General features: G+C 35.1%; 1 protein-coding gene across 1 annotated transcript in view; it reads left to right on the top strand.

Moving 5' to 3' along the window:
- The window catches only part of si:ch211-196i2.1 (collagen alpha-1(I) chain), a 78,816-nt gene extending 53,799 nt beyond the window's left edge, over nucleotides 1–25,017 (top strand). Inside the window, exons 23-66 of the mRNA XM_044095731.1 lie at nucleotides 286–330; nucleotides 411–464; nucleotides 585–692; nucleotides 1,487–1,540; nucleotides 1,757–1,810; nucleotides 1,892–1,936; nucleotides 2,737–2,790; nucleotides 4,089–4,133; nucleotides 4,276–4,329; nucleotides 5,690–5,743; nucleotides 5,843–5,896; nucleotides 6,368–6,421; nucleotides 7,913–7,966; nucleotides 8,048–8,092; nucleotides 8,353–8,397; nucleotides 9,328–9,435; nucleotides 9,564–9,617; nucleotides 9,692–9,745; nucleotides 10,939–10,992; nucleotides 12,152–12,259; nucleotides 13,145–13,198; nucleotides 13,651–13,758; nucleotides 13,853–13,906; nucleotides 13,997–14,050; nucleotides 15,072–15,125; nucleotides 15,207–15,260; nucleotides 15,348–15,455; nucleotides 15,688–15,741; nucleotides 15,829–15,882; nucleotides 15,993–16,046; nucleotides 16,131–16,184; nucleotides 16,417–16,470; nucleotides 16,556–16,609; nucleotides 16,719–16,772; nucleotides 17,737–17,790; nucleotides 17,979–18,032; nucleotides 19,235–19,288; nucleotides 19,777–19,794; nucleotides 20,488–20,541; nucleotides 21,207–21,269; nucleotides 21,401–21,566; nucleotides 22,877–22,986; nucleotides 23,218–23,298; nucleotides 24,718–25,017. Of these exons, the coding sequence (XP_043951666.1) occupies nucleotides 286–330; nucleotides 411–464; nucleotides 585–692; nucleotides 1,487–1,540; nucleotides 1,757–1,810; nucleotides 1,892–1,936; nucleotides 2,737–2,790; nucleotides 4,089–4,133; nucleotides 4,276–4,329; nucleotides 5,690–5,743; nucleotides 5,843–5,896; nucleotides 6,368–6,421; nucleotides 7,913–7,966; nucleotides 8,048–8,092; nucleotides 8,353–8,397; nucleotides 9,328–9,435; nucleotides 9,564–9,617; nucleotides 9,692–9,745; nucleotides 10,939–10,992; nucleotides 12,152–12,259; nucleotides 13,145–13,198; nucleotides 13,651–13,758; nucleotides 13,853–13,906; nucleotides 13,997–14,050; nucleotides 15,072–15,125; nucleotides 15,207–15,260; nucleotides 15,348–15,455; nucleotides 15,688–15,741; nucleotides 15,829–15,882; nucleotides 15,993–16,046; nucleotides 16,131–16,184; nucleotides 16,417–16,470; nucleotides 16,556–16,609; nucleotides 16,719–16,772; nucleotides 17,737–17,790; nucleotides 17,979–18,032; nucleotides 19,235–19,288; nucleotides 19,777–19,794; nucleotides 20,488–20,541; nucleotides 21,207–21,269; nucleotides 21,401–21,566; nucleotides 22,877–22,986; nucleotides 23,218–23,298; nucleotides 24,718–24,909 (2,907 nt within the window). The 3' untranslated portion in view covers nucleotides 24,910–25,017. The remainder of the gene's footprint in view (nucleotides 1–285; nucleotides 331–410; nucleotides 465–584; nucleotides 693–1,486; nucleotides 1,541–1,756; nucleotides 1,811–1,891; nucleotides 1,937–2,736; nucleotides 2,791–4,088; nucleotides 4,134–4,275; nucleotides 4,330–5,689; nucleotides 5,744–5,842; nucleotides 5,897–6,367; nucleotides 6,422–7,912; nucleotides 7,967–8,047; nucleotides 8,093–8,352; nucleotides 8,398–9,327; nucleotides 9,436–9,563; nucleotides 9,618–9,691; nucleotides 9,746–10,938; nucleotides 10,993–12,151; nucleotides 12,260–13,144; nucleotides 13,199–13,650; nucleotides 13,759–13,852; nucleotides 13,907–13,996; nucleotides 14,051–15,071; nucleotides 15,126–15,206; nucleotides 15,261–15,347; nucleotides 15,456–15,687; nucleotides 15,742–15,828; nucleotides 15,883–15,992; nucleotides 16,047–16,130; nucleotides 16,185–16,416; nucleotides 16,471–16,555; nucleotides 16,610–16,718; nucleotides 16,773–17,736; nucleotides 17,791–17,978; nucleotides 18,033–19,234; nucleotides 19,289–19,776; nucleotides 19,795–20,487; nucleotides 20,542–21,206; nucleotides 21,270–21,400; nucleotides 21,567–22,876; nucleotides 22,987–23,217; nucleotides 23,299–24,717) is intronic.
- Nucleotides 25,018–25,897: the final 880 nt, after the last annotated feature.

Below are 25,897 nucleotides of genomic sequence, written 5' to 3'. Positions count from 1 at the left end.
TGGTTTGTAGCATTAATGCTAAAAAACCCAAACGGTTCTGTTGCTATGAGGAAATCCTGCTGCCTCACGCTGCCATCTGCTGGCCAAACTCTGCCACTGCATCATAATTTAACTTTTGCTTCTGTCAGCAGCTCAGCTGATCTTCCTTCTATATTTTTATTTAATGAATTATTGATCTTTTCTACAGTAGTTTGTTGAGTTATTTGTATTTTTACTGTATTATTTGGCTTGTTTTACTTCCATTTTCGTGTAATTATTAATATTTGTAATTTGTGCTTTTCTCAGGGTTTGCCGGGCAGGCCGGGTCATCTGGGTTTCCCAGGAGCCACGGTGGGTCGTGTTTTAGATGGACTCGTGTTTCAGTGTGAAAATATTATCATTTTATTTTATTATTCATGTTTTATTGACAGGGGAACAGAGGAGCCGATGGAGACAAAGGAGACGCAGGATGTAAAGGCGACAGAGTAGGAACAACATTTATTATTTATCTTTTCTTTATTGTTCAGTTATTGGGATTTAAATACTTTGATTTTAAACAAACGTTTGGTAGAATCTTCTTGCTTGACTTTGTTTCTTTGTCTCAGGGAGTTCCAGGGGCCACAGGCATCCGGGGCCCTCAGGGGGAGCGCGGCCCCGTCGGTCTGCCCGGCTTCCCCGGGGTCAGCGGCCCGCCGGGCCCTGCAGGTACCGAGGTAAAGACTGAAGGACTGGGATCACAATAATTACAATAATAATCTACAGTATAGAGGAATCCAGGCACTTTTTATGACGCCGTGTTGGAGCCACTGTAAGTTTTTATGTAAAACAAAATCTGAAGTTTTGAGATTAATGTCAGAAATTTTAAAGAAAAATAACTGTAAAATTTCTGAGCTTGAAAAGACATAAATGTTTGACTATTTGAAGTTTTCTCTGGAGATTTTCTGACATTAATCTAAAAACTTTTGAGTTTTTTTCCTAAATATTCAACTTGGTTTTTTTCAAGAAAAATGTCAGAAATTTACACTTTTTCATTTTGATCTATGCACCTGTCACTGTGGAGACTTTACACCTCCCTGCTTTGTTTCTAACTCAGAAATTTCATTATTCTAAACATTTCTGTGTTCAAAAAGTCAAAAACTCTGAAATTTTGAGATTAATCTCAAGAAATTTCTAGAAAAAAACTCTGAAATTTCAGAGATTCAAAAGTAAAATAAAATTTTTTTGGCTTTTGGAAATTTTCTGAGTTTTAAGAGTTGTAAATTTACAGCTTTTAAATCTAAATTTTTTTTTATTTATTGTAAATATTTGACTTTTGAAACTCAAAAATAAAAATCATGGAAAATTAATTTCAAAGTAATTTTTTTCTTGCAATTCTTTTGTTTTATAATTCTAACATTAGTCTGAACATTTCAGTTTTTCAAAATCTTTACATATTTGTTTTCTTCCCATTGGCTCTGATTTGGCGTCGTAACGAAGAGCTGGACTGATTTGATATTTTCTCGTTCAGGGGACGGACGGTGAGGGCGGCCTGCAGGGGAAACAGGGCAGCCAGGGGTTAAAGGTCAGTGATGATCTGTGTTTCTACATTGTGATCTCACAGCAAAATATTTTATTTCTTCCTAAAAAGTAAAGAAAAACCTGTTTCCTCCAACATGGCAGCTTTTTTTTTCTTTCTTAAGTTTCATTTAATTCAATGTCTTGATTTGTTTTCAAGCGAAATTTGCATAAAAATCTGAATTTGCGATGGAATCAGGCTAACACTCTGACCTTCTTGAAGGGGAACAGAGGACAAGATGGCCGACCTGGTAAACCCGGACCAAGAGGCAACAAGGTTAATCTGACAGAAAACATGTGAAAATGTTTTATGTTGGCTCAAAGTGACTCATATTTTCTTCACATTGTTTTTCTCCAGGGTTTGACTGGACTGAGGGGCCATCCTGGCCCCCCGGGCCCAATGGTGAGTCTCTAAACCGTTAGCTTAAAGTTAACTAAAAGTTTTAATTTGTTGGTTAACTTGACTACGGTTGAGTTAAATTGTTTTTTTAAAACTTGGATTTGGTAAAAAATTGTGCAGAAATTTTGTGGTGGGTTTTGTATCCTCCCAATCAGTGGTTGGGAACATGTGCTAAGCTAATGCGCTAAGCTAATTTTTGTTTAGCTAACTTGGGAAAACATTGAGCACATTTAGCGTCTCCTAAATAACTTGTTCCAGTGGATCCTAAAGCGCTGATTTACTTGGCTGTTTTGTAAACTTTCAGTCGATTAACAACAAAAAAAAAGTATCTGATAGTTTGGACACCTACCAAACCGGCACCATACAGAGGGACTTAAAAGCACTTTGTTTTTAAGTCAACACAGGTTTGATTCTGATTATTTTTATGAGTTTGTCTAAAGACTGAGCCGGAGTTTCTTGGTTAAATGTTTTATAAAAATGTACAGCAAAAATTCTGCTGCTTGATTTTTCTGAGGCTGAATGTAGAAACAATGCAGGTAGAACAAACTTACCCTTTTTTCACTCTACCGTTTGTCTTGTTTTTCTTCTTTTGATTTGTGTATGAAAAGGTTAAAAGATTAATAATAAAAAAAAATAAAAACCACTATAAAGCTCAGAAACACTTTGATCTGCCTGTTGACTCTGGTTTCTGGTATTTCTGTGTTTTTAATGGGAAATGAATCGTTTGAGAAGTTCTGCAGCGTTCAGATGTTTTCCATGTTTTCTTTTAATGAGTTTGTTTGTTTTTGTTTGATTCATTTCAGGGTTACTCTGGGCAAACGGGACCGCAGGGAGCAGAAGGAAAGCCTGGTACACAGGTTCCCATTCTCTGTCATTTTCAAATCACATCTTACATAATCAGAGTGTGTGTGTGTGTGTGTGTGTGTGTGTGTGTGTGTGTGTGTGTGTGTGTGTGTGAACTCAGTCCTGCTTCACTTTCAGATTACATGCTGAGATTTAACCATTTTCACGTTTTTAGTTAAAGAATATTTCACTTTATGCATCTTAATAACTGAACTGAATGATAATTAAAAGTGTCTTCATGACTGTTGAGTTTAGTGAAAAGATATTTAATTTGTTAAACTCGTAAATTCAGGTGTATTTTTGCATTAGAAGCATCGTAGATAGAAGAAAATAAAAAGAGGAAATTTTTGTAAAAATCTTAATAATATTGAGATAAATCAGGTTTTTTAAAAAGAAAAACAAGGAAATTAAAAAGTCTAAATTTTATGAAAAACCCCATTAAAATAAAAAACATATTAGAGCACTTGTAGATTAAAAAAATAAAAATAGATGGAAATACAAGGGGAGTAAATCTGTGAAAAAAAACATTTGATTTTACTTTGATATTAACCTCTGACATTTTCTGGAAAAATCTTATAAAAATCTGAACCTGAAAAAGTTTAAAAAGTCAAATATTTTCTACTGTACAACTCAGAAATTTCCACGTTTATTTTCTAGAAAATTTCTGAGCTAAATCTGAAAATGTTCAAAGTTTTTCTACCAAAGTTTCAACATTTTAAACTCAGAAATGCCCAAATGTTTTGGAAAGTTTCTGAGTTTAATCTCAAAATCTGAGGGTTTTTTCTAGTAAATTTTGCCCTTTTCTAACTCAGAAATTCCTGTTTTTTATAGAAAATTTCTGAGTTTAATCTTAATTTTTTTCCAGCAAATTTTGCTCTTTTCAAACTAAAAAATGTTTGAGTTTTTTTCTACAGAATTAATTGCATTAAATTCGAAATTAGATTTTTTTTTTTTCCAGAAAATTTTGCACTTTACAAACTGAAATTTTCTAGACAATTTTTGAGATTAATCTAAAAATTTCCTAATTTTTGTTAGCAAATTTTTGGAATGTTAATCTCTGAAATTTCCAAGTTTTTCTCTCAAAACTCTAAAAAAAAAAAAGATTTTTGGTGGAAATTTTCTCTTTCTTTAATTTCAGTTTTTTTCTACCTACACTGGCATCAAATTAACTGAAATGTTTGTTTCAGTTAATTTGATACAGGAAGAATTTGTTTTAAAGGATTTAAAAATAATTTTTTGACACAATAATCCAAACAATGGTAGTAATAATTTCCATGTATAAACATATTTTTCCTTTCTGTTTTTGTTTCAGGGTTTGCAGGGCCCAGACGGCGGCGCTGGCGCCAGAGGCTCCAGGGTAATCATGAATTAATCACAAATACAACAAAACTATTCAAACAACCAGGAATTAATTTGATGAATGAAGCTGAGAGTAAAAACTAAACTACAACTTGAAGTTATTAATGTTGATGGTTTTTATTTGCTGAACTTTTTTCCAGGGTTTTCCAGGAAATGCTGGTGAGAGAGGAGCAGACGGGCCGACCGGGTCACCGGTACGCTGCGCCGACTTCACATTAAACTTTTTATTTATTCTAATGTTTTCTCCTTTCCTAACCATATTTTACACATTTAGCTTAATTTAATCACAAATCCCTTAATATTTGCCTTTCTTGTTCCAACATCTTAAAAAAAAATCCAATCAAAACTTAAAACTGGTTAAATTCAACACAATAAATTGGAATGCTTACTTTTTATTTTAGACTAATTTTATTTGCAATTAAACATTATAGACATAAATATTTACCAGATTTTTAAATGATATCAACCAAGTTATTAAAATCACGCTGAAGAAAATAGAAGCAAAAGAGAGAAAAATGTTTTAAATATTTCAGATTTTAATACAGTAAACAATAATGGACCTTATTTAAACATTTTAAATACTGGTTAAATATCCTTAGACTAATAATTATGAGTAATTTATTTTAAAAAGTTGTTCCATTGGGGCTTAATTGATATAATTTGGATTTCTAAGTTTAATTTAAACATTATATTATCTAGGATTTAAAATTAACACATTTTCATAATTAAAATTCAATATAACTTTATAAATCACAGAGAAAAATTTAATGTTGTAGCTATTTATTACGCAAATGTTATAATCAGGAAGGATCTCCTGTAGCAGTCAGTGTTACAGCAATTCTGAAAAGCCTCTGACTGAAGACACTGTTGTTGTTTTCAGTGTAGTTTACTTTTATTTTATTGTGACTTTATTTGTACAATTCAGTTTTATTAGTTTTTAGAGAGTGTTTGCTAGTTTTAGTCATTATTAGTTAAATATTGTTTAGTTTTAGTTTTTTCACACTTTGGTTCAAAAAGGTCAAAGTTTTGTGATTTTACATAAATATCTGCATTGATTGAGTAATTAATATTCATTCAGAAGACACTACTTTCCAACAATTTAACCAAATGTTGTTGAACAACCAGTTGATTCTGGTTGCCGCCATTTTGCGGACTAGCGTTAGCGTAGCCGCCGGGAGGAATATGGAGCGCCGAAAACTGAAATAAACCGCCTGCATGACGTAAAAAATAAATAAATTTCACTCAGTTCAAACAGCTGATAAATAGATCCATAAACACAAAAGCAAAGAAGATTAAATATGGAATTTCTGTTTATTTTATTTAGTTTTTTAGTTAGTTATTGTTTTTTTTTTTTAACTAATTACTGTTTTTATTTATTTCAGTCAACGAAAATGTTTTCTTAATTTCTGTTACTCTGTTAGTTTCAGTTAGCTATAATAACCTCGGTTGTAAAGCTGCTTCATGTGGAGGACTTTCAGGGTTATGCAGAGTAAACACAGTAAACAGTATCCAACCCTGCTTAAGAATCGAATCTGAGTGTTTTTTGTCTTTCAGGGGCCACCAGGAAAGACGGGGCCCCCGGGATCTCCGGGTCCACCAGGAGAAAAGGTGAGTCGTCCATAATCAGAACATGGATTATTGTTATATAAATGTATATTTATACGTATCTATGGGGTCTGATTGTGATTGTCTGTTTTGTATTTCCAGGGTTTCACGGGGAAACCCGGCCTGGAGGGACCGCAGGGCCCAGTTGGCATGTATGTAAGTGATTCTTCAGCATCGATCTCAAATATTGAATTATCGCAAAACAAGCTTAGATATGTGTTAAAAAATTAAAACAAATTAAAGTAAATTTGTTTTACAAACACACAATAATCATGCCATTATTATAATGCCATATCATTTAAATTATGTGTGTTTTAGTGTGTTTAAAATAGCCCTGCTGTCATGAGTTTTGTTTTTAACAAAGGGGATTTCTAAAAGAATCAGTAAATTCACTGTTTTCAAAACTTCTGCATCATATTAACAAAGTAGAGCTGAAATTATTATTTCAAAAATGAACAAATAAAATCTCCTTTTCTGGTCATTTTGATTGAAATTAATAAACTTCAAAGCAAAAAAGAGCTTTGTTTTTTTTTTAAGAAAAACCTTAGCCAGAATGCTAAGCTACACTGTTTTTGTCATGTTAGTATTTCTGATAATTGATTTTCTTCTTCTTCCTTCTCCAATCAGGGTGTAGTTGGGGCTGTGGGCATGCGAGGGCCTCCAGGACCAATGGGAGAACGGGTAAATAAATACCTATTAATGGTAACAATATTCTGAATCAAAGCTTTAAGTTTTGGAAGTGAGGTTGTGTCAAAACATTCAAGGTAGTTTGTATATTACCTCCAATACGCAGCATTGAGTTTGATTTCATTTGGAGAATTAGGCAGAAATTGTCCCAGAGGAGCCAAGCTGAAAGTTTTCAACCATCCAAAGCTCAAAACTTTCCAAGAAGAATATTTAAAATGTACGTTTTATTATTTTTACATGGGACATTGGTTTACTTTGCCACCTATTTCTCAAACTAGCAAAACCAGTTCCACTTGAAGTACAGGTAGAAACTTTCATGACAATGTCAAAATAACGTTAGCGCTACTACTAACTGTAATTTGTTTTATAGGGAACCTAAAGTGCTGAGTATCAGATAGTTTAAATCTAATTTAGAAACTTTTAAATTGGTTAACTTGAATATGGATTGATTTGAGGAGTTAACTTGATGTTAGCTTAAGTGGCTGTTTAATCGACTCCTGGATTGATTAGCTGTTAGCCTGAGTTGTGGTTAGCCTATACCTTAGCTTGATATTTAACATAAGTAGCTTTTAGTTTTACTCTTAGCTTAAGTTCCTGTTAGCTTCATTCTTCGGTTAGGCATCTGCTTGACACTTTTGATAGCTTCATAGCATTTAGCTTTACTCTAAGCTGAGATAGCTGTTAGATTTACTGTTAGCTTATGTGTCTGGTGGGTTGTTTGGGTTTTAGCTTGGCTCTTACCAATGGTAGCATTTAACTTTTAGCATAACTAGCTTTTAGCTATACTCTTAGGTTAAACATCTGGTAGGTTAATTGGCTGTTAACTTGATTTTTTACATTGTAGCTTTAGCTTGACATTTAACATAAGGATATTTTAGCTTTATTGTTAGCCTAAGTTGCTTTTAGCTTTACTTTTCAGTTAAGCATCTGATAGATTAATTGGCTATTAGCTTTATGCTTGCCATCGGTAGCTTTTAGGAACACTGGTAGCATAAATAGCTGTTAGCTTGACTCTTACAAATAATAGCATTTAGCTTAAATTTTAGGATATGTAGCTTTTACCTTTACTCTTCTGTTAAGCATCTGGTAGGTTGATTAGCTGTTAGCTTAACTCTTACCATAAATAGCTTTCAGTTTGACTTTTAGTAAAAGAAGCTTGTAGCTGAACTGTTAGCCTAGTAGCTGTTAGCTTTACTCTTAACATGAGAGCATCTGATTGGTTGTTGGCTAACGTTAGCCTATGTAGTTGTTAGCTTTGCTCCTGCAGTGAAAATATTTACAGTTTCAACCATCAGGGCTGACTCGCTCTGACTGCTGTCAACTGAAATTAAGAAGAAAATAATAATTTCTTGATGTTCCATTAATTCTCATGGCTTTTATTTTGTTTAGCTTGTTTTGTTTTATGTTTTGATGGTTTAAGTTAATGGAATCTGTCAAGCTAAAGAAAGTAGACAAAAATTCTTTCTTCCTTCTTTCTTTCCAAAGGGTGAGCCGGGGATCAGAGGATTACCGGGCCCTACTGGGAAGCCCGGTGCTAAAGTAAGTATCTCTGTTTAATTTGAGGTTTTAAAGCAGTAAATGGGTTTTAATTGTTTAATTTCTCATATGATCTGTATTAAGGGTCTGCCAGGTTCTCCTGGAGAGAAAGGACCTCGCGGATCTCAGGTGAGAAAATGTATTTAAAAATCATTATGAAATGAGATGTGAAAAGGAAAATGTCTCTTTATGTGAAAAGTAATTTCAGAATGAATTATCTCTTCAGTCATCAAAATAATGATGTAAAGTAATTTAAATGTTATCAGTATATGGCGATCAGGAGAACTAAGGGTATGAGTATATATCAGTTACAAAAAATATTAAAATCTTTTTGTACAATAAGATTATAGAGTTTATTGAAAAAATATTTCTTTGTTTGTTTTTATTAGGGCCGACCAGGAGATGAAGGACCCAAAGGAATCCTGGGACCGCCTGTAAGTTTGTACCATATATTGTATTTATTTTATTGTTTTTAATACATGCAACTTTTTTTTTCTCCTTTTGATTATTTTTCGCTGCACAGGGTGTGTTTTGATTTGATTGAAATATAAAAAAAAATGGTTTGTATTTCTACAAAATGCCAACTATTGTTGAACTTAGTTAATTTATTTAAAAAATATTTACACATTATTATTTATTTAAAGGAAAGAAAGAAATTTTGCTTTTAATTTCAACTCTGCAGCTGCTCAGTTTTTCTTTAAAATGGATAAATCAACACCAGAATGAAGGTAAATAACTTACCTTTTTCCAAATATGTTTTCAAGTCACTTCACAATTTGAATGTGAACTCTTACAAAACTAAATTGCATCTTTAATTTATGTTAAACTCATAACTCATGTTAAATGTGGGATAAAAACATTTTAAGTGTTGTGTAATAATGTAGGGCAATAAATCAATAACAAGGCAGAGAACGGCTTCAGCTAGCTTAGCTAGGCTGGTGGAATCCACTGAATCGCTCGCTCTTTGGTTGCCTAGCAACAAACTGCTGGAAAAGAAGCCGTTTCAAGTCCCTCCTCCCCCAACTTTGGTTGCCTAGCAACGACCTGCTGAGTAACTGACCCAGCAGCAGTTTCAGGTTTCCCCTCAGCGCCTCATAACTGATTAAAAATAAAAAATAACCACGTGGAGAGAAAACTGGATAAAACAGGAGAGGTCTTAACAACAGCTTGGAAATATTTTAGACATTTAAAATAAAAAACTAATCAATAATTATCGATAATAACTGATATGAAGCAATTATATCGTGATAAGTTTTCAGCCATATTTTAACATTTTAACTTTATTATTTACAGTTTAGAAACAACTCTAATTAAAAATCCTGTCTATATAAACTCACATTTTGATTTTTAAAAATATTTCTCAGGGCCCTCCTGGTCTTCCAGGTCCTAGCGGTGGGACGGGCAAACCCGGACCCAGAGGAAGCATCGGGCCCCCGGGCCCTCAGGGGCCACTGGGGCCAGCAGGAATCCCAGTGAGTGGGTACCTACCCTTGACTGCTGATTTATTAAATACCTTTCAGTTAAATAGATTAATAAAGAACCTTAGTTTATGTAAAGTTGTTAAAAAAGTGACAAAACATTCCTGGTTTTTGGGTTTTAGGGCCCACAAGGTGCTGATGGCTCAATGGGACCAGCAGGAGAGAAAGGACACAGGGTGAAGCATAATTTATAAAGTTATCACATGTTATTATTATATGTGTGGATTTACTGAGTGGATTAAACCTCCAGGGTTTCCCCGGACTGCCAGGCGATCCAGGACCCCTAGGACTGAGCGGGCCACAGGTTGGCTTACTTTATGTTTTTAAGATGTTACGAATTTCAAAATGAAGACATAAAAAATACTCATTTTACTAAAGATATGGGTTTCAGTTTCAAACTGCTGGTTAGCGGTGATTCAGACGTTTCTGCTCTGCTGTAAAACCGACAGGACAGAGAGTATTGTAGTTAAACCTTTTACTTAATTATTAAAACTAAAGTCATATTCAGTTTGGAGAAAACCACAAAAAGTCACAGTTTATATGAGGAAGTCAATAAAATTGGTCATATTGGTCGTATTTGAACTCTGAGACTGATGTTATTTAATTTACGAGACTTTTAAGATGCTTTGCATTTAAATCAGAAATCAGATCACAAGCAGTGATGTAAAAATGTCACATATTGAAATTTGGATCTAGCTGCTACTTTTTGTGATCAAACCACAAAAAGAAAGAAAAGAAATCAGCAAAAATTGGTCATAATTCAGTGTTCTCCCCTAAAGGGGATTTATTATAGAAAATATTCACATTTAGCACATTTTTATTTTTCCATTTGGATCTCAACTGGTTCTAAAACCAGCCCAACCGTATAATAGAAAAAAAAAACACCCAGCTGTTTTTAAGCAATGAAACATGGTAGCATTAATAAGTTAATGTTTTCTGGGGTCTGAAAGAAGTCTCCTGAATAAAGCAGCAGGGATTTATGGAGCTAAAATGGGGCCATAAAGTTTGTTCAAAAGGGAAAAAATTTGAAACTGTAAAAGATTTGAACCTCAAAAATGATTTTGAAACTGAAAAAAGTGTGGTTTCAAATCTTTTTTTTTTTGTCAGTTTAATTGTTTTTATTCTTTTGAACTAACTTTATGGCCCCAATTTAGCTCCATAGAAACCACTCGTTACCTAGCAACCCCAGTGAAGCCCAGCCCCGTTACCTAGCAACTCAAGCTGAGCTAAAATTCAGCTTTTCACAGATGTTCAGTCGTGTTATTGAGGTTTGGAGCCGTTTGCATGTGCGAGTGTAAACAATGAGTTAGGGGGCGTGGCCAGCAGCAGATTATTAGGATTTAAAGGTACAGAGACCCTAAAATGTTTTGTATAGACCACAGAGCTGTCCTAACCTGCTCAAGGAAGCGTTATAGCTCACCTTTAAGAGCCACCATCATGTCAATATGCTTCGTTGTTGTTATGGAGAATAATTTTGGCATAATTTTGTCCCTTCAGGGTCTTCCGGGTCTTGGAGGAACCCAGGGTCCAACTGGAAGGAAAGGAGATCAGGTCAGTCAGAACTCCTTCAAGAATCTGTTCAAAATATTTAATTAAAGTATTAAATGCATTTTGTACATGTTGTTGTGAGGGAACCTTTCAGGTTTCAAGGCAAAAATAAAGAAGTTTCAGTTTGTTTTTTAAATTAGCCTGATTTTTCCTCTTCTGGTTCAGTGAGTTTTATAAAATATTGTTTCTGTTATTCAGATGAATCTTTCCCCTTTGTGTTGATACTGAATATGCATACATTGGTTAATTTATAGTAACGACTAATCGAATTAATCGATTGTTAAAGCAGTCGTTAATTAATTTAGTATTAATTAATTGTAACTTAAACAGACTCAAAAAGGCTTTTTCCTGAAAGAACAACAAGTTTAGAGCAGGAATCAAGCCAAAAATGAGCAAAACAATTAACTTTTTAAATTTAATATTTTTTAAAAATGTCTAAAGTTATTATTCACCCAGTTCAAATCCTGTAAAAACAAAACTCCTTTTAATGTCCAATTATTACTGAGTTAATCCAGAATGTCCAGCCCTACACTGTATTGACGAAAAGTCATCCACGTGTTAGAAGTTTTGTTTTTATCTGCAGATCTTCAGCATCTTTTGCTACAAATGTACTAAAAGAATGTTATGTTATATTATTTTAGGCAATAAAATGTTTATTTTATTATTAAAAAGGATTTTAATTATTTGCATCCTTTACTGTATTTATAATATTGTTTAAAAAATGTCAAAATGAAAAATATGCTGAATGTTTTTATCCGATTAATTGTCAGAATAATCGATTAATCGATAACTAAAATAATCGTTAGTGGCAGTCTGATGTGTTTTTGATTGATTTATTTGGTGTTACTGCTTCCCCCTGGTTCTAGGGAAACCCAGGCCCTGCAGAGGTTTTAGCTGTGTAACAATTACACCATAAGTGCTTAATTGTTCATTTAATGAGCAACAATAAATAATTTCCATCAAAGCTTGAATTCAGTGTAGTTCATAATGAAGTTATTTATCTGAAAACTGAGATGTTAGCATGTCACGACAACAGTCTTCAGTCAGAGGCCTCTTCAGAATCACTGCGACGCTGACTGCTACTGGAGATCCAGCACCACATTCTACAGCGACTCTTAGAAGACACTATTGTTACCAGGTTCTGCTTCTTCTGCTGCTTCAGGGGGATCTGGGTTCGTGTGGGGCGCTTGGAGCTCAAGGACCCAAAGGGGAACGAGGATCCGAGGGAGATAAAGGCCCCCAGGGGCCACCGGGACCAGCCGGCAGAGAGGTGGGTTCACCTATCTGGGATCATCATCAATGCGTTTACTGCAGGTGGAGTTCAACCCCTCACACATGAAAATGGGTTTTAGGGTTTAGAGGAATTTTCATTTGTTCATAAAGCATGAAATTAAATTTTTACGAGGAAGAAAGAAAACATTTAAACCTGATTCTGTTCAGGTAGAGAGAGTCGGTAATTTCTTTTTTTATCCTCAGAAGTATGAGATGTGGAGCAGGAAGTCATTAGGAAATATAAAAAATCACTCAAGTAAAAGTAAAAAGTATTTGGTAAAAAAGCTGCTCATGTACTGAGTAACTGATCCAAACATCATTTTGATCAGAACATCACATAAAAACATACGTGGAAATGTTGGTATTTTACAGAACAAAATGAAAATAATTAATATTTTAAATAACATAATTTCAAATTAAAGTAACATTTTGCCAAGTAAATTTATTTCACTTTAAAATGTGAAACTTTAACAAAAACTGCAGGTCTGTGTCATTCCATTTTGTGAATAATTTATTTTTTCAGAAAAGTTACTCAAGTGAGTAAATCTAACTAGTTAATGCCAAACTCTGAAATTGGCACATTTAGGAAAGAATCTGAGAAATACGTTTCAAACACAGATTTCTCTGGATTTTGTTGCATTCTGACATAAAGCATCAAAACAAACGTCTACAGACTGAAATTTTTTTCTTTCTTCTTTGTAATTCAGCGTAAACCAGACAGCTAGTTAAGAGGGTCAGTCGATCCAGACTTTGACTAGGTCATTAAAACTCATAAAGATTCCTTTACTTTTGTTTTACGGTGTTTATTTTATGAACAGCTTCATTGAGTTTTTTTCAGTGGAAATCAGCCTCAGTGGTTCTGGTGGTTCTGGTGGTTCTGCAGGGGGAAGTCGGGCATCCTGGTGAACCTGGAGACCCGGGACCCGAAGGAGAGAAGGTAACGGTCATGAAACAATTAATCGATTAATCACGGTTAATCAATTATTAAAATAATCGCTAACTAATCTGGTAATCGATTCAACAAAAGGGCATTTGGTGAAAAAACAAAGTCAGAGCAGGAATTATGCATATTTTTGCATATTTTAATGTAATTCTAATATGGTATTAAAAGTAGTTGCAGAAAAAATCAGCAGAAAGTGATAATTTTGTAATCTGAACAATCAATCCAAACAATTGTCAGAATAACCGATTAATTATTTGAATAACCTATTAATCATCCAGATAATTGATTAATTGTCTGATTAATCGTTCGAATAAGCAGTTAGCAGAATTGGTTAATCAGCCAGATAATCAATTAATCGTCTGAATAATTTAAGTTGCAGCTCTAGAGCTGATCAACCAGTCATGAATTGCTGAGGAAGAGGAAGTTGCTTCTGTTTGTGTTGCCAGGGCGATGGGGGACTTCCTGGTCTGACCGGCCCAGAGGGCCCCTGGGGGTCCATCGGGGAAAACGGGCTCCAGGGGCCGAAGGGTGAAGAGGGGAACAACGGGAGGATGGTGAGGAAACATGATATTTCTGAGTAACGGGGTTATCTTGTGATGAAAAGTGAAAGTTTGTGTTTGAGTTTCTTGTTGTTTTGTTTCTGCGCAGGGTGAGCCCGGAACGGCCGGTGACCCGGGGCCTGGGGGTCCGTCTGGGCCGCAGGTGAGCTTCTTACCTGGACGAGGTTGAACTGCTCTGCTGGGTTTTACCAGCCCGTCTCACTGGTTTATTCTCTGGTTCTGGTCGTTTTAGGGGATCGCGGGTCGTCCAGGACGATCCGGACCGGATGGACCGCCGGGAGAGAAGGTAACACCGGCGCCATTTTCCATCCTGATCAATAATTTTATAATATTTGGGATTTTTCATGAAATTACATCTGAATGTTTTTAAATATCTGCAGAATCAAATGAATTAATGCCACATTTATCCATGAATTTAGTAAATTATCACATTTGTCGCCTGCAAACTATTAATTTTTAAAAGTTCCACAATAAAAAAGGTAAATATATACATTAATCATGTACCTAATATAATTTCTTTATTTAAAATTTGTACATATGGTTTACTAATTTTATTTTATTTAGGGTTATAATAATAATGTTAATTAATTTCCTCATGCAATTATGTTTTTAAATAATTAAATTGGATTAAATTATTACATAATCTTGGCCTAACGTGTATTAAAGGTTTTGTAATTAAATAGATTAATTAATCATTAAATAATTACTTAAATGTAAAATCTACCAAATAAAATGGACAATAAATACATAAATGATAAATCTTTTTATTTTATTTATTACATTTAGCACAAGAATTATTAAATAAAAGTAAATAATTCAGAAAAAAAATTAAGTATGATTGTAGAAAATAATGTAAAAAAGTTTTAATTTATTTTGACTCTTTAAGTATTTACATTTAAATAAATATAGATAGTTTTATTTTTTATATCTGCATTTAAATATTGATGTAAAGGATAATTAGTTTTCTATTTATTTATACTAAGCTTTCAACATTTAGTAAAAAATAAAATTGTTTATTTTACATAACAAGGCGATTGGTGGATTTAATTTAAATCATGTGATGCCACTTTTCAATATTTAATATTTAATTTTTCTAGTTGCTTTCTTATTCTTTTATTGAAAGTTTTCTGACATTTCAAAGCAAAATTATCTAAATACAGTGTCCATAAATGATACTTTAAAATAAATCCACGCTTGTTTTAGTCCATGAAGTTCACCTAAACTTGATGCAGAATTATATTTTTAAGGCTGAAATGTAAAAATTATCTTCGTTTTGCTGTTAAAAGATGAATATCTGATCTTGTCAGGGGGAACCTGGGCCAGCCGGACTCTCTGGACCTCCAGGATCAGACGGCCCTCAGGTGAAATATGGATTTTAATCGTTCTGTTTCTTCAGTTCCCCTTTCAGTCATTTATTATGTTTATCCTGGTGGATTTGTCAGGGGGTCATCGGACCCAGAGGGGTCAGAGGAGACCCCGGGGGGTTCGGACCGCCTGTGAGTGACTGAAGTATCACAAACACAAAACAATTCAATGAAAATTCACCTTATGCTAAAGATAATCACCTTCTGTTTTTGTCAAAGGGTCCAACTGGTCAAGCTGGACCAAAAGGGGATGAAGGAGCCAAAGGTGAACCCGGGACGTTAGGGGTCAGAGGTGAACCAGGAGAACCAGGCCCACCAGGAGAACAGGTTACCAAGAAAAGAGTTTATTTTTACTTTATTTTCAACCAGAAGCTCATTAACCTGAGACAGATTCTTCTTTATAATACGGGAGGCGTTTTGTTGCCAGGTAGAGAAGTTTCTGGGTTTTCTGGATCTGAACTTTTATCAGTGGAAACCAGTGGTTGTCTGGACGGATGCATCGACTTTCATCACTTCTGTAACTTCCTGGTGAATATTTGTTTGTGCTAATCCTGTTCAGGGTGAAGACGGTCTTCCAGGAATCCAAGGTCCTGCAGGTCTACCAGGGTTGGAGGTGAAACCATGAATAACATCTACTAATAATCCACTAAAGGGTTCTTTCTCAAACCGTCTTACTTTGTACTTTCTGACTCAATTGTAGGGACCCCCGGGACCGATGGGAGCTCAGGGTCCGGCCGGCCTTGTAGGAGCTCCTGTAGGTATCTAAGCAAAATACAGCTGCATAATGTTTATTTTAAACAACATAAAGTTATTGTTAAATTGCCCAGTCTGAACTCAGGCTAACAGAACCATTTTGGTTTGCAGGGGATGTATGGAAAACCTGGATCTGAAGGGAAACAAGGCGCCAAAGGAGAAAAGGTCAGATTTTCTAAAGAGCATATATCATCACTGAACCTTTTTAAATATGTAAAAACCTCTTCCCTCTGCGTGTTGCTCCAACAGGGAGATGATGGTGAAATTGGACCTTCGGGGAAAACCGGTCCCATAGGAAGGAGGGTAAGGTGACCCTGATTCTGTTGCACATTTCAAATTTCTTTTCCTTTGCAGCAAAACGTGCAGAGAGTTTGTCCCTGTTTTGAATGTCATCTTGGTGAATAAAGTTCCTTTGGTTTGGGCGGTTTGCATAAGAGTAAACGCGTCTAAAAGCAGAAGTTTCATGCATTAAACATGGCGCAGATTGTTGTGCATTTCCCTCGTTTTGACACAAACACGTCGAACATTTCCTCAGGGGAAACGGGGAAAGGCTGGAGTCAGAGGGACCAGAGGAGACAGAGGACCGAAGGTGGAGAATACAGAAACATTACCGGGAAGTTTTCATGCATTGGGTTGAATCTTATCTGACAGTTTGAGATTTTTATGTCATTTAGGGTGAAGCAGGAGAAAAAGGGACGACAGGCCTGCTTGGCTGGCCAGGAAGCATTGTAAGTTTATTTCTTTACTTCATAAAAATGACTTTTAGCAGAAGTGACTCATATATTTTGATTTTTTTTTCTAATTTATGGATATTTTTGTGTTTTTATTCCCACTAAGGGAATTCCTGGGCTTCCTGGAGATCTGGGGGATCAAGGTGAAAAGGGAGTAGAGGTAAACTAGAGTGATTAAACTTACTGAAAATTACAAACTTTGGGCATATCGTGGCATAAATTTAATTAATTTCAAAATGGATGACAACTCACCAAGCCTGGAGATGAAACACCTTGCAAAATTACATGAATCCCTGCAGAATCTCTACACATTTTAGCAGAATTTTTTGTGACTGATCAACAGGAAGTAGTGCATCAACGTAAAATTAAACAAAAATTATGCATGTTTTATCATGAATAAGTCATTAAAAAACGTTTTTATACTTCCGTTTGGGTTTCTACGGCTTCCAAAAACAACCCAAATGCGAAATAGCAAAAAAAACCTTAATGCTTATGGCGTCTGAAAAACCAGCCGTTTGTCAAATCTGGTTTTATTGACACTGCAGCATTTCGGAATTCCGCCCGTTACCTAGCAACCCCAGTGGAATTCCGCCCGTTACCTAGCAACCCAAGAGGAGCTCCAGCACGTTTGGTCAGCTGGTTTTTCCGCTGTATGCTCTGTACAACGGCTGCCAGAAAAGACAAATGTTTTGTGGTTGAGTTAACATCTAGAAACCACTTGCTGCATTCTTGTTGGTTGTGCATGAGGCTCCAATTCTGCTTTTCAAAGATGTACCGTTGTGTAATTGGGCACCTGTTTGCAGCCATTTTCACATGGGAACGTTGAGTTGGGGGCGTGGCCAGCAGCAGAATATTTGCATGTAAAGTGACAAGATGCCATAAAACAACTTAAATCTCATTATCAAAGAACGGTTTTGTGTAAAAAAAAATGTAATGAACATGTTTTGTTTAGGCCATAGAACTGTTCTAACGTGTTCATGGAAGCAAAGTTAGGTTTTAAAACAATATCCCAAGCTGTGAAACCATTTTAGGTTTATAATGAGGCATCTGGGAGAAGGATCTGTATTTTACAATATTGTTTGGAGTCTTGATGGAAAGTTAAATTCCTGCGTTTTGGTCTTCAGGGTGAGAAAGGAGACATGGGATTACCTGGACCACCAGGACCTGAGGGCAAAAAGGTACCACTGTCTTCTTAAAGGGAAAAGTTTTTAACATGTTTCATGTTGTAGAGTTTAGATTGTGACGTCAAGGGAGCTTTAGGTCCCCTTATGGAGGGTCCACAGGGTTTAATTATTGAGATGTAAATGCTGCTCTAACAAGAAAAATACGTAAAGAAAAGTCTGAAAAATGTTATTTAATATTCCAGGGTAGTCGAGGTCCAGTCGGATTGACCGGTCCAGCCGGCCAGAAAGGAGAACAGGTACTTCCTAATTATTTCATAATATGCAAAACCTTTCATATCCATAAATATTTTATATTCATGCATATATTCATGTATATTTATTATTTAAATGTCAGACTTTGGTCAAATATTCCTCAGACTTTCTTAAAGTTTAAACGTTGGCCAACAGGTGCAACAGAAAAATACTGTTCTAATAGGAGATGGAAGCTAGAGGGAAAATATTACAAATAGCAAAAACAGCAAGTGTAAAATGCTGCAAGCTTGCGCCACAAAACATGAGTCCTCCAGGCCACTAGAGGGAGTCGATCACTAAGTCTTATGTGATCAAACTCTCAGGAAAAAGACAGGATGTCCAGAAAAAAGTTGGAGGAATAAAGAAAATGTGTGTTACGCTTCATGTTTTTTTACAGTATTATAGAACAGAAACATATGACGCCTCCTAGTGGTCGGGAGGACTTCTGTTTTGTGGCGCGGGTTTGTAGCAATTTATACTTGTTTTATTTCCTGTGATTATGACATTTTTTGTTCCATTTTTTTGTGTTTTGGAGTTTGCACCATTCCTGTGTTTACAGTTGGACTAAAACGATTAATCATGATTAATCGATTACTGAAATAATCGTCAACTGATATAGTAATTGATTAATCAATTATAAAATTATTAAAAATTATTAATAATAATAAAGACCCCAAAATTTAAGTTTGAAAAATAATTTGATCCCAAATGAAAATTTTATGTTAAACCAATTAAATTAAACCAAATATAAACATTTTGCATTTAAAATAATTTTTTCTCGGTCTGTAATTATCTTTGATCCAGAAATCAAATTTAACTTAATCTGGTTCAGATTCATAAAAAAATAAATAAAATCTCCTACTAATCACATTTTGCTCTTCAATTATTAATCAGTAAATACAAAAAGGTTTTTTCTCAATGTAGGAAATATTTTTTATTATTAAAAAAATTTTATTGTTTATTTCAATTATAACAATGTAATTCTAATATTGCAAAAAAAAGGCTTAAATAAAAAAATCTGCAGAATGAACCAATTTTTTAATTTGATTAATCGTTTGTATAACTAGATTAATCGATAACTAAAATAATCGTTACTTTGAGCTTGGTTTGCCATTTGCCGCTCCTCCACCTTTGGATTAAATTTAATTTTGTCAATTTGAATTTGTCTGAAAACAAACGTTTGTCCGCCTGGTTTTGGTGTTTCCAGGGAAACATCGGTCCGCCCGGGCCCAGAGGAGCGCTGGGAATGCCCGGCTTACCAGTAAGTAGCTTCTTCCTGCTCCAGTTGATCGAGTTATTGACATGATCAGGAAAATTACTGTGATTATTACTAAAAAAAATATTTTTTTAATGTAATTTGCCACTTATGCCACTAGATGTCAGTATATCCCACAAAATTTACAGTATATACTACAGTATATTTTAGTAGAAATTATTTTGTTTTTTTCTTTATTATGTAGATTAAAAATCATACATGGACATAATTTATATGAAGAATATTTTCTATTAGCAAACTAAAATCTTAATTCATAACCATTTATTATGTTTATTTCCTAATGGATCAGAAAAAACCTGCAGAACTTAAATAAAGTTAAATGATCTAAATGTTTCCTTTCTTTCCTGTTTTAAGAGTTATTAAGATCTAAATGTTCATATTGTGATTATATGGATGTTTTATTTTATTGTTTGAGAGTGAAAAGAAAATTTCCACCTAATGGACATAAAGTTTTATCTTCTCTTTGTTTGCAGGGATGGTTTGGATTAAAGGTATGATGTCATCAACAGAATATCTGTTAAACGCTAATATGTTTGTTTTAAAAGTCTGATTTAAAGTGAGCATTAGAATATAAAGGAACATATTTATAAATCCATATCAGGGGTTTATAACCTTTACAATCCAAACAGCCATTTCTGCCCTCAGCTCAGATAAATATTACATGACCTACAGGAAATATAAAATTGGGTTTTCTGTTTTATTTTTTGACTTTTATTTGAAAGGTGTTGGCTTCATAATGTCCTGTTTAATAGCAATATATGGATATAAATACAAATGATTGATAGTTTCACTGTTTTTTCTGGGAACTAAATTAAATTCTTCCAGTAAAAATAATTGAAAAATATCTGAGACCTGCTTTTGTTTCAGTCGCTAATCATTTGGAGTTTTAAAAGCTGTTATTGGCTGCAGATCTCTCATTTTTATATATATATATATAAGTATATATATAATAATATACAGTTAAAATTAGATTTTGTGGAAGGAAATCCAACTTTGACCCAAATTATAAGTTTTAAAACAAAGTTATCCCTGAAGTTGAATTCTGGAAAAGCTCCAAAAAAAAAAAGAAAAGGTTCTTGCCAATTTTTCTAGCATTTAGCAAAAATAACTAATTTTGTTGGTTCTAGTTTTAGCGACGGTCTTTGTAGTTCTAGATCACTAAATGTTATTTATTTTTCTGGCAGGGGTTGAAAGGTTACCAAGGTCAACCTGGACGTCCTGGAAGGAGAGGCTTCCCAGTAAGTCAACCGACCGATCGATCGATCGATTGATCGATGGATATGTTAGTCTTTTCTGCTTCGTTTGTGCAGCAAACATTTCCATTTGTGTTGCTTTTGTTTTGAAGATTTTACTGAAAGTTATTTAGTTTTTTGTAAATGTGGGATGATTGGTTGACCTCTCATGACCTTTATGAATAGCTGTTAGCTATCAGCTAATAGCTATTAGCTGATAGCTAACAGCTATTCAACGATGGCGGCACAAACAGAATTTTTTTGCTGCACAAATGTAGAACTAATGGCAACCATTTAGTTTGATTTGGGTGATGTGGAGTGGGGAGGGAGGTGATTGACCTTTTGACCTTTAAACTTTTATTAAAGCCTTCAAAACAAAAGCAGCACAAATTAACTTTTTGCAGCACAAGTTTGACACCTACTTTTGTTGATGGACACCAAATTTGTTTGATTTTACAATAAATAAAATCAAGAAAAAGGTCAAAAGGTTGACCTTTTCACCTTTAAATCTTTACTAGTACCTTTAAAAATGATGGCGGCACAAACAAGTTTTTGCAGCACAAACCTTTGACACCAACTTTGTTTGATTAGATAGAGGTTTGTGTTGCAGTTTGTATGTTAAAAGGCTGTATTTATTTCAAGACGTGATCATTTTTATTTCTCTGCTTCAGGGCCCCCCTGGTGTTCCTGGCCCCCCAGGAAAGTCACTGAACATGACTTTCACCCAAATAAAGGCACATCAATCAGTTTTCTATGTGACATATGATCAATACTGCAGTTTTGTAAATAAATAAAACACTGGCCTTACCCTGGGTAGTTAACTGATGGATATCTTTTGTTTTTTTATAATTATTTGTGTATCCAGAGCCTGATGTACCTGTCAGACAAGCCGAACTTCTCCCTGATCCAGACGCTGCTGGACTCCCTGCAGCAGGAGCTGCGGCTGCTGCTGGACCCTCCTGACGGGACCAAGCTGCGCCCGGCCACCACCTGCCTGGAGCTCTGGCTCTGTCACCCCGAGTTCAGCAGCGGTGAGAAACGGTCCAACGCCAGTGGATCCATCTTCTCATTCAGCAGCTACAGCAGGAGATACAGTGTCCTAGTCCAAGAACAATCATCTCTAATATGCTAACCTTTCAAAATAAAAGATGTAAACTTGGAAAGTCAGCTTTGTTTGCCTAAATTCTGTTTTTATTTCTTAAGCATAAGGACATAAAAATAGAAGAAGGAACAGAGAGTTTTAAAACATTTTTTATTCCTGAATGATTCCTGATACATTTGTGAATATGATGTTAAACAGCCTGTTGGTTACCATGGAGACTGAACACAGACTGGTGGCCAGTCAGTCTTAACCCATTTAAACCCAAATTTTTCCCAGACATGAAAATATTAAAATCAGATGTCATTGATAGCCTTTGAACTAATCAAGGGGAAATAATTTTAAAAATGTGGGAAAACATCTGAAAAAGTGTTTTATGATCGTCACAGTTGTGGCCGGTGGGATAATATGATGCTAAAAACGGCTTTTTCCAAATGGAAAAGGTCATAAAAGGTGAAGATTGTTTCTTTATTTGAATATATCCTGTCACAACATCATTTTAGTTCAACATCTGTTCTGTAAAGTACAAATTTAACTATCTGTATCTTCTAAACCTGGGTAAATGTGAGTGTTTATGTACAATTATATTGAACTTCAGTCTGTTGTAGTGTTATGTTATCACATTAACATAGATCATAAAGATAACATCTATAGTAGAGGCCTTCATCTATATTATTAGAAATCATGAATGTCTGTCAGTCAGACTGTCATACAGTAATAAACTTAATCCAGGGGCCTTAAACTTAAATCCATCTTTGGGATGTGCTGCAGTGCTGCAGGGGTTCAGCACAACCCACATAAAGAGGCCTTAGTCCTTGACGTGGCCGTCGCAGGTTCGATTCCCGGCCTGGTGACCTTTACTGCATGTCTTCCCCCTTCTCTCATTACCCACTTTACTGTCAAATAAAGGCCACTAGAGCCAATAAAACCTTTAAAAAAAACAAAACTTAAATCCGTCTCTGCTTCAGTACACCCAAAGTTTGGACACACCTTCTAATTGAATTTAATTAGAAGGTGTGTCCAAACTTTTGGTCTGTACTGTATATATTTATATATATATATATATATAAATATTATATATACATATATATGTATATATATGTTTATATATCTAGAAATGTCGTTTTTCCAGCTTCTCTCCTCTTTCATAATATGTGAGCTGTTGTTGTTCCTCGTTTCACCAGAGTAATTGTCAGTACAGAGCGCGCTGTCTTGATCCGTGCTGATCTCTCTCCTCTGCAGGAATGTATTACATCGACCCCAACCAGGGCAGCTCCGCCGACGCTCTGCTGGCCTACTGCAGCTTCACCTCCTCATCAAAGCAGACCTGCCTTCACCCCGAACTCCCCCAGGTATGAAACCTGCACCGCGGACGGCTGCAGGAAATTACACGACGTCTCTGCTGACCTGAAGGAGCCTCGTTAAAGCCCCTCAGTTCAACGACTCGCAGCCAGAATATGCTCTTAGTGCCAACACTGAGACCATGAAAGAGATGATTTGAGGCAGAATCACTCTCTCCATCTCTTCAAATGAAAAACAACAGAATATTTTTGATTAGAAACATCGTCATTTTTCTTCTGCAGCTGCCGATGAAAGCTTGGATGGATGAATCAGCTGAAGACGGATCGTTTTATTGGCTCAGCAGGCTGGATCAGGGTCATCAGGTGACTGATATAAACCCACAGCATCATGTTCATTAGTCTTTTTTATTGGTTTACCTCTTAATGTAGCAGATATTCATTCATAAACACCGGCAGGAAGACCCAGATCCCATTGCAGAGACTATGTACTATAAACTGAGACCCAATTCTTAATGTCTTTTGATCAAACAAGAAAAAAATAATAATTTTCAACCAAGGAGATGAAATAAATGATGCGAAGCAACTGCATCCATATCAATAACTAAAGAAATCAGTACAAAATAACACCAATGACACAGAACCACAGCATCAAAATTAAGACTTTTAGCTGTTATTATTAAGGCTGAAGCGATTAATCGGATTAATCGTGATTAATTATGATTAATTGCAGTTAATCGATTATTAAAATAATCGTCATCTAATTTAATAATTGGTTAATCGTTGACTGAAGTATACACTCAAAAAAAGGCAATTTTCTGGAAACAAATATTCAGAGCAGAGGCGTGCTGTGGTGGCGCAGGGGGTTAGCATGCCCCACGTTTGGAGGCCTTAGTCCTTGACGTGGACGTCGAGGGTTCGACTCCCGGTCCCGACGACCTTTGCCGCATGTCTTCCCCCCTCTCCTCACCCACTTTCCTGTCCGCCTACTGTCGCAAAGATACGAGCCACTAGCGCCGCAAAAACTCTTCGGAGAAAATTTTAAAAAAGAAAAATATTCAGAGCAGTATATGCAAATACAAATGTAAACATTTTGCAATTAAACTAAGAAAAACCCTTTGTTTGTAAATTTGTTTTTTCCAAAACTCCTCAAATGGAAGAATAGCTATTTAGCTATGTGTTTAGCTACCAAGCTAGCTAGCTATTTAGCTATCAAGCTACAACTAAATATAACTAGCTAGAAAGCTAACTATGTATTTACCTATAGCTTAAAAGAAAGCTAGCTAGATTGTTAGCTAGATGCCTGAACACATACTGTAGCTAAATAGCTATTCTGCTACTTGCTGAACAAAAAAACGTATATTTAGAGCCTAAAGAAGTTAAAACTGTTCAAAAACTATATACATTTTACATTAATCTAAAACTGTTTGTCTGTAAATATGTTTTCGCCAAATCTCTTCCAGTGGTAGTTTTAGCTTCAGATGTGCTAAAGGAATACCAAGTTATTTTATTTTAGGCAATAAAATGTTTTTTCTTTTCTTTTTTTTGCTGTTTTTTTGTTTTTATTTGCATCTTATATTGTATTTCTAATATTGTATAAAGAGACTTAAGTGGTTAGTTGAAAAATCTGAAGAATGTGCCACATTTTTGCCCAATTAATCGTCAGCAAAATAGATTAATCATCAGAATAATCAATTAATCACCAGAATGGTTGATTAATTGATTGTTAAAATAATTGTTAGTTGCAGAGCTGGTAAATATTAACATTGATGATGTGTTTGTTAGTTTTCTTATCCAGGTGAGAGTGTGGTGCAGATGCGTTTCCTGCGGCTGCACAGCGTCTCTGCGTCTCAGACGGTGACCTACTCCTGTCATCCAGGAAGCCGTCTGGGTCCGACTGACACAGAGGTGAAATTCCTCACCGATACCAGGATGCAAAGCTACCTCGGAGAGCTGAATCACTGTGTGGTAAAATAAGTTTATAACCTGTTGAACTATTATGATATTCAAGAAGATAAGTTTAAAAATATTTTTAGTGAACACTTAAAAACCTGACCTAGTTGCAAGTTTTTATTCTGCTGAAGGTGAAAAGGTTAAACTATTCAGAGGATAAATTGTTGTGGTTGTGTTTTCTTTTGTTTGTTTCATAATCATTTCTGGTTTTATTTTTGTTCATAAGACAGGGGTGTCAAAGTCAAATGGACGGAGGGCCAAATAAAAAATTTAGCTACAAGCCGAGGGCCGGACTGATCGAATGTTCATTGAAATTTTTTTAAATGACGCATTTGGTCTAGTGCAGCGGACCGGCCTTCTTTCCTGCGGACCGGGGTTGGGAGGCGCGTGAGGATCATCTGCTCTACTGACAATCACAGTTGCTGTTTACTTTCCTTATTTTATAATTTAACTGAACCATATTCAGAATTACACAGTCTACATGTTAAGTATTGTCATTGGGTGTTGCCATTGAGTTAATTCCTTTGTGTTTAGCTCTGTTATTTTTATTTTGTTTGTATGTTCTGGACCTTGTTACCTAGTTTTTGTGTTTTGGTTTGAGCAGAATATTCAGTCCGTTACATTTTTATATTTTTATATATTATGTTTATTTTGTTATTATGAATAAGCGATCGCTGTGGTAGATTAGCTACAGCTGCTATTAGCTAAACTAGCACAGCGGTGGTAGATTAGCTAATTTAAACATCTGCTCTACTGACAATCACAGTTGCTGTTTACTTTCCTTATTTTATAATTTAACTGAACCAAAATTCTACATGTTAAGTTTGAACCCAGCAGGATTTTAAATCACGGACACAGAAAGAGCTTCTTTCTCCAGTTTCTGAAGATTTCACTAACTTCCTTCTCTTGTGTTGGGGGATTGAATTCCTCGGTTTCAGCGACTCTGTTGCTTTTTTTAACAGAGAAATCATTTTTGTTTACAGAGACATTTATCTGGCATAAAGTAAATTAA

Source organism: Gambusia affinis, linkage group LG17 (genome assembly GCF_019740435.1).
Source record: "Gambusia affinis linkage group LG17, SWU_Gaff_1.0, whole genome shotgun sequence".
In the NCBI taxonomy this organism is placed as follows: domain Eukaryota; kingdom Metazoa; phylum Chordata; class Actinopteri; order Cyprinodontiformes; family Poeciliidae; genus Gambusia; species Gambusia affinis.
Note: the sequence above shows the minus strand (reverse complement) of the source record. Positions and strands in the feature narration are given on the sequence as shown.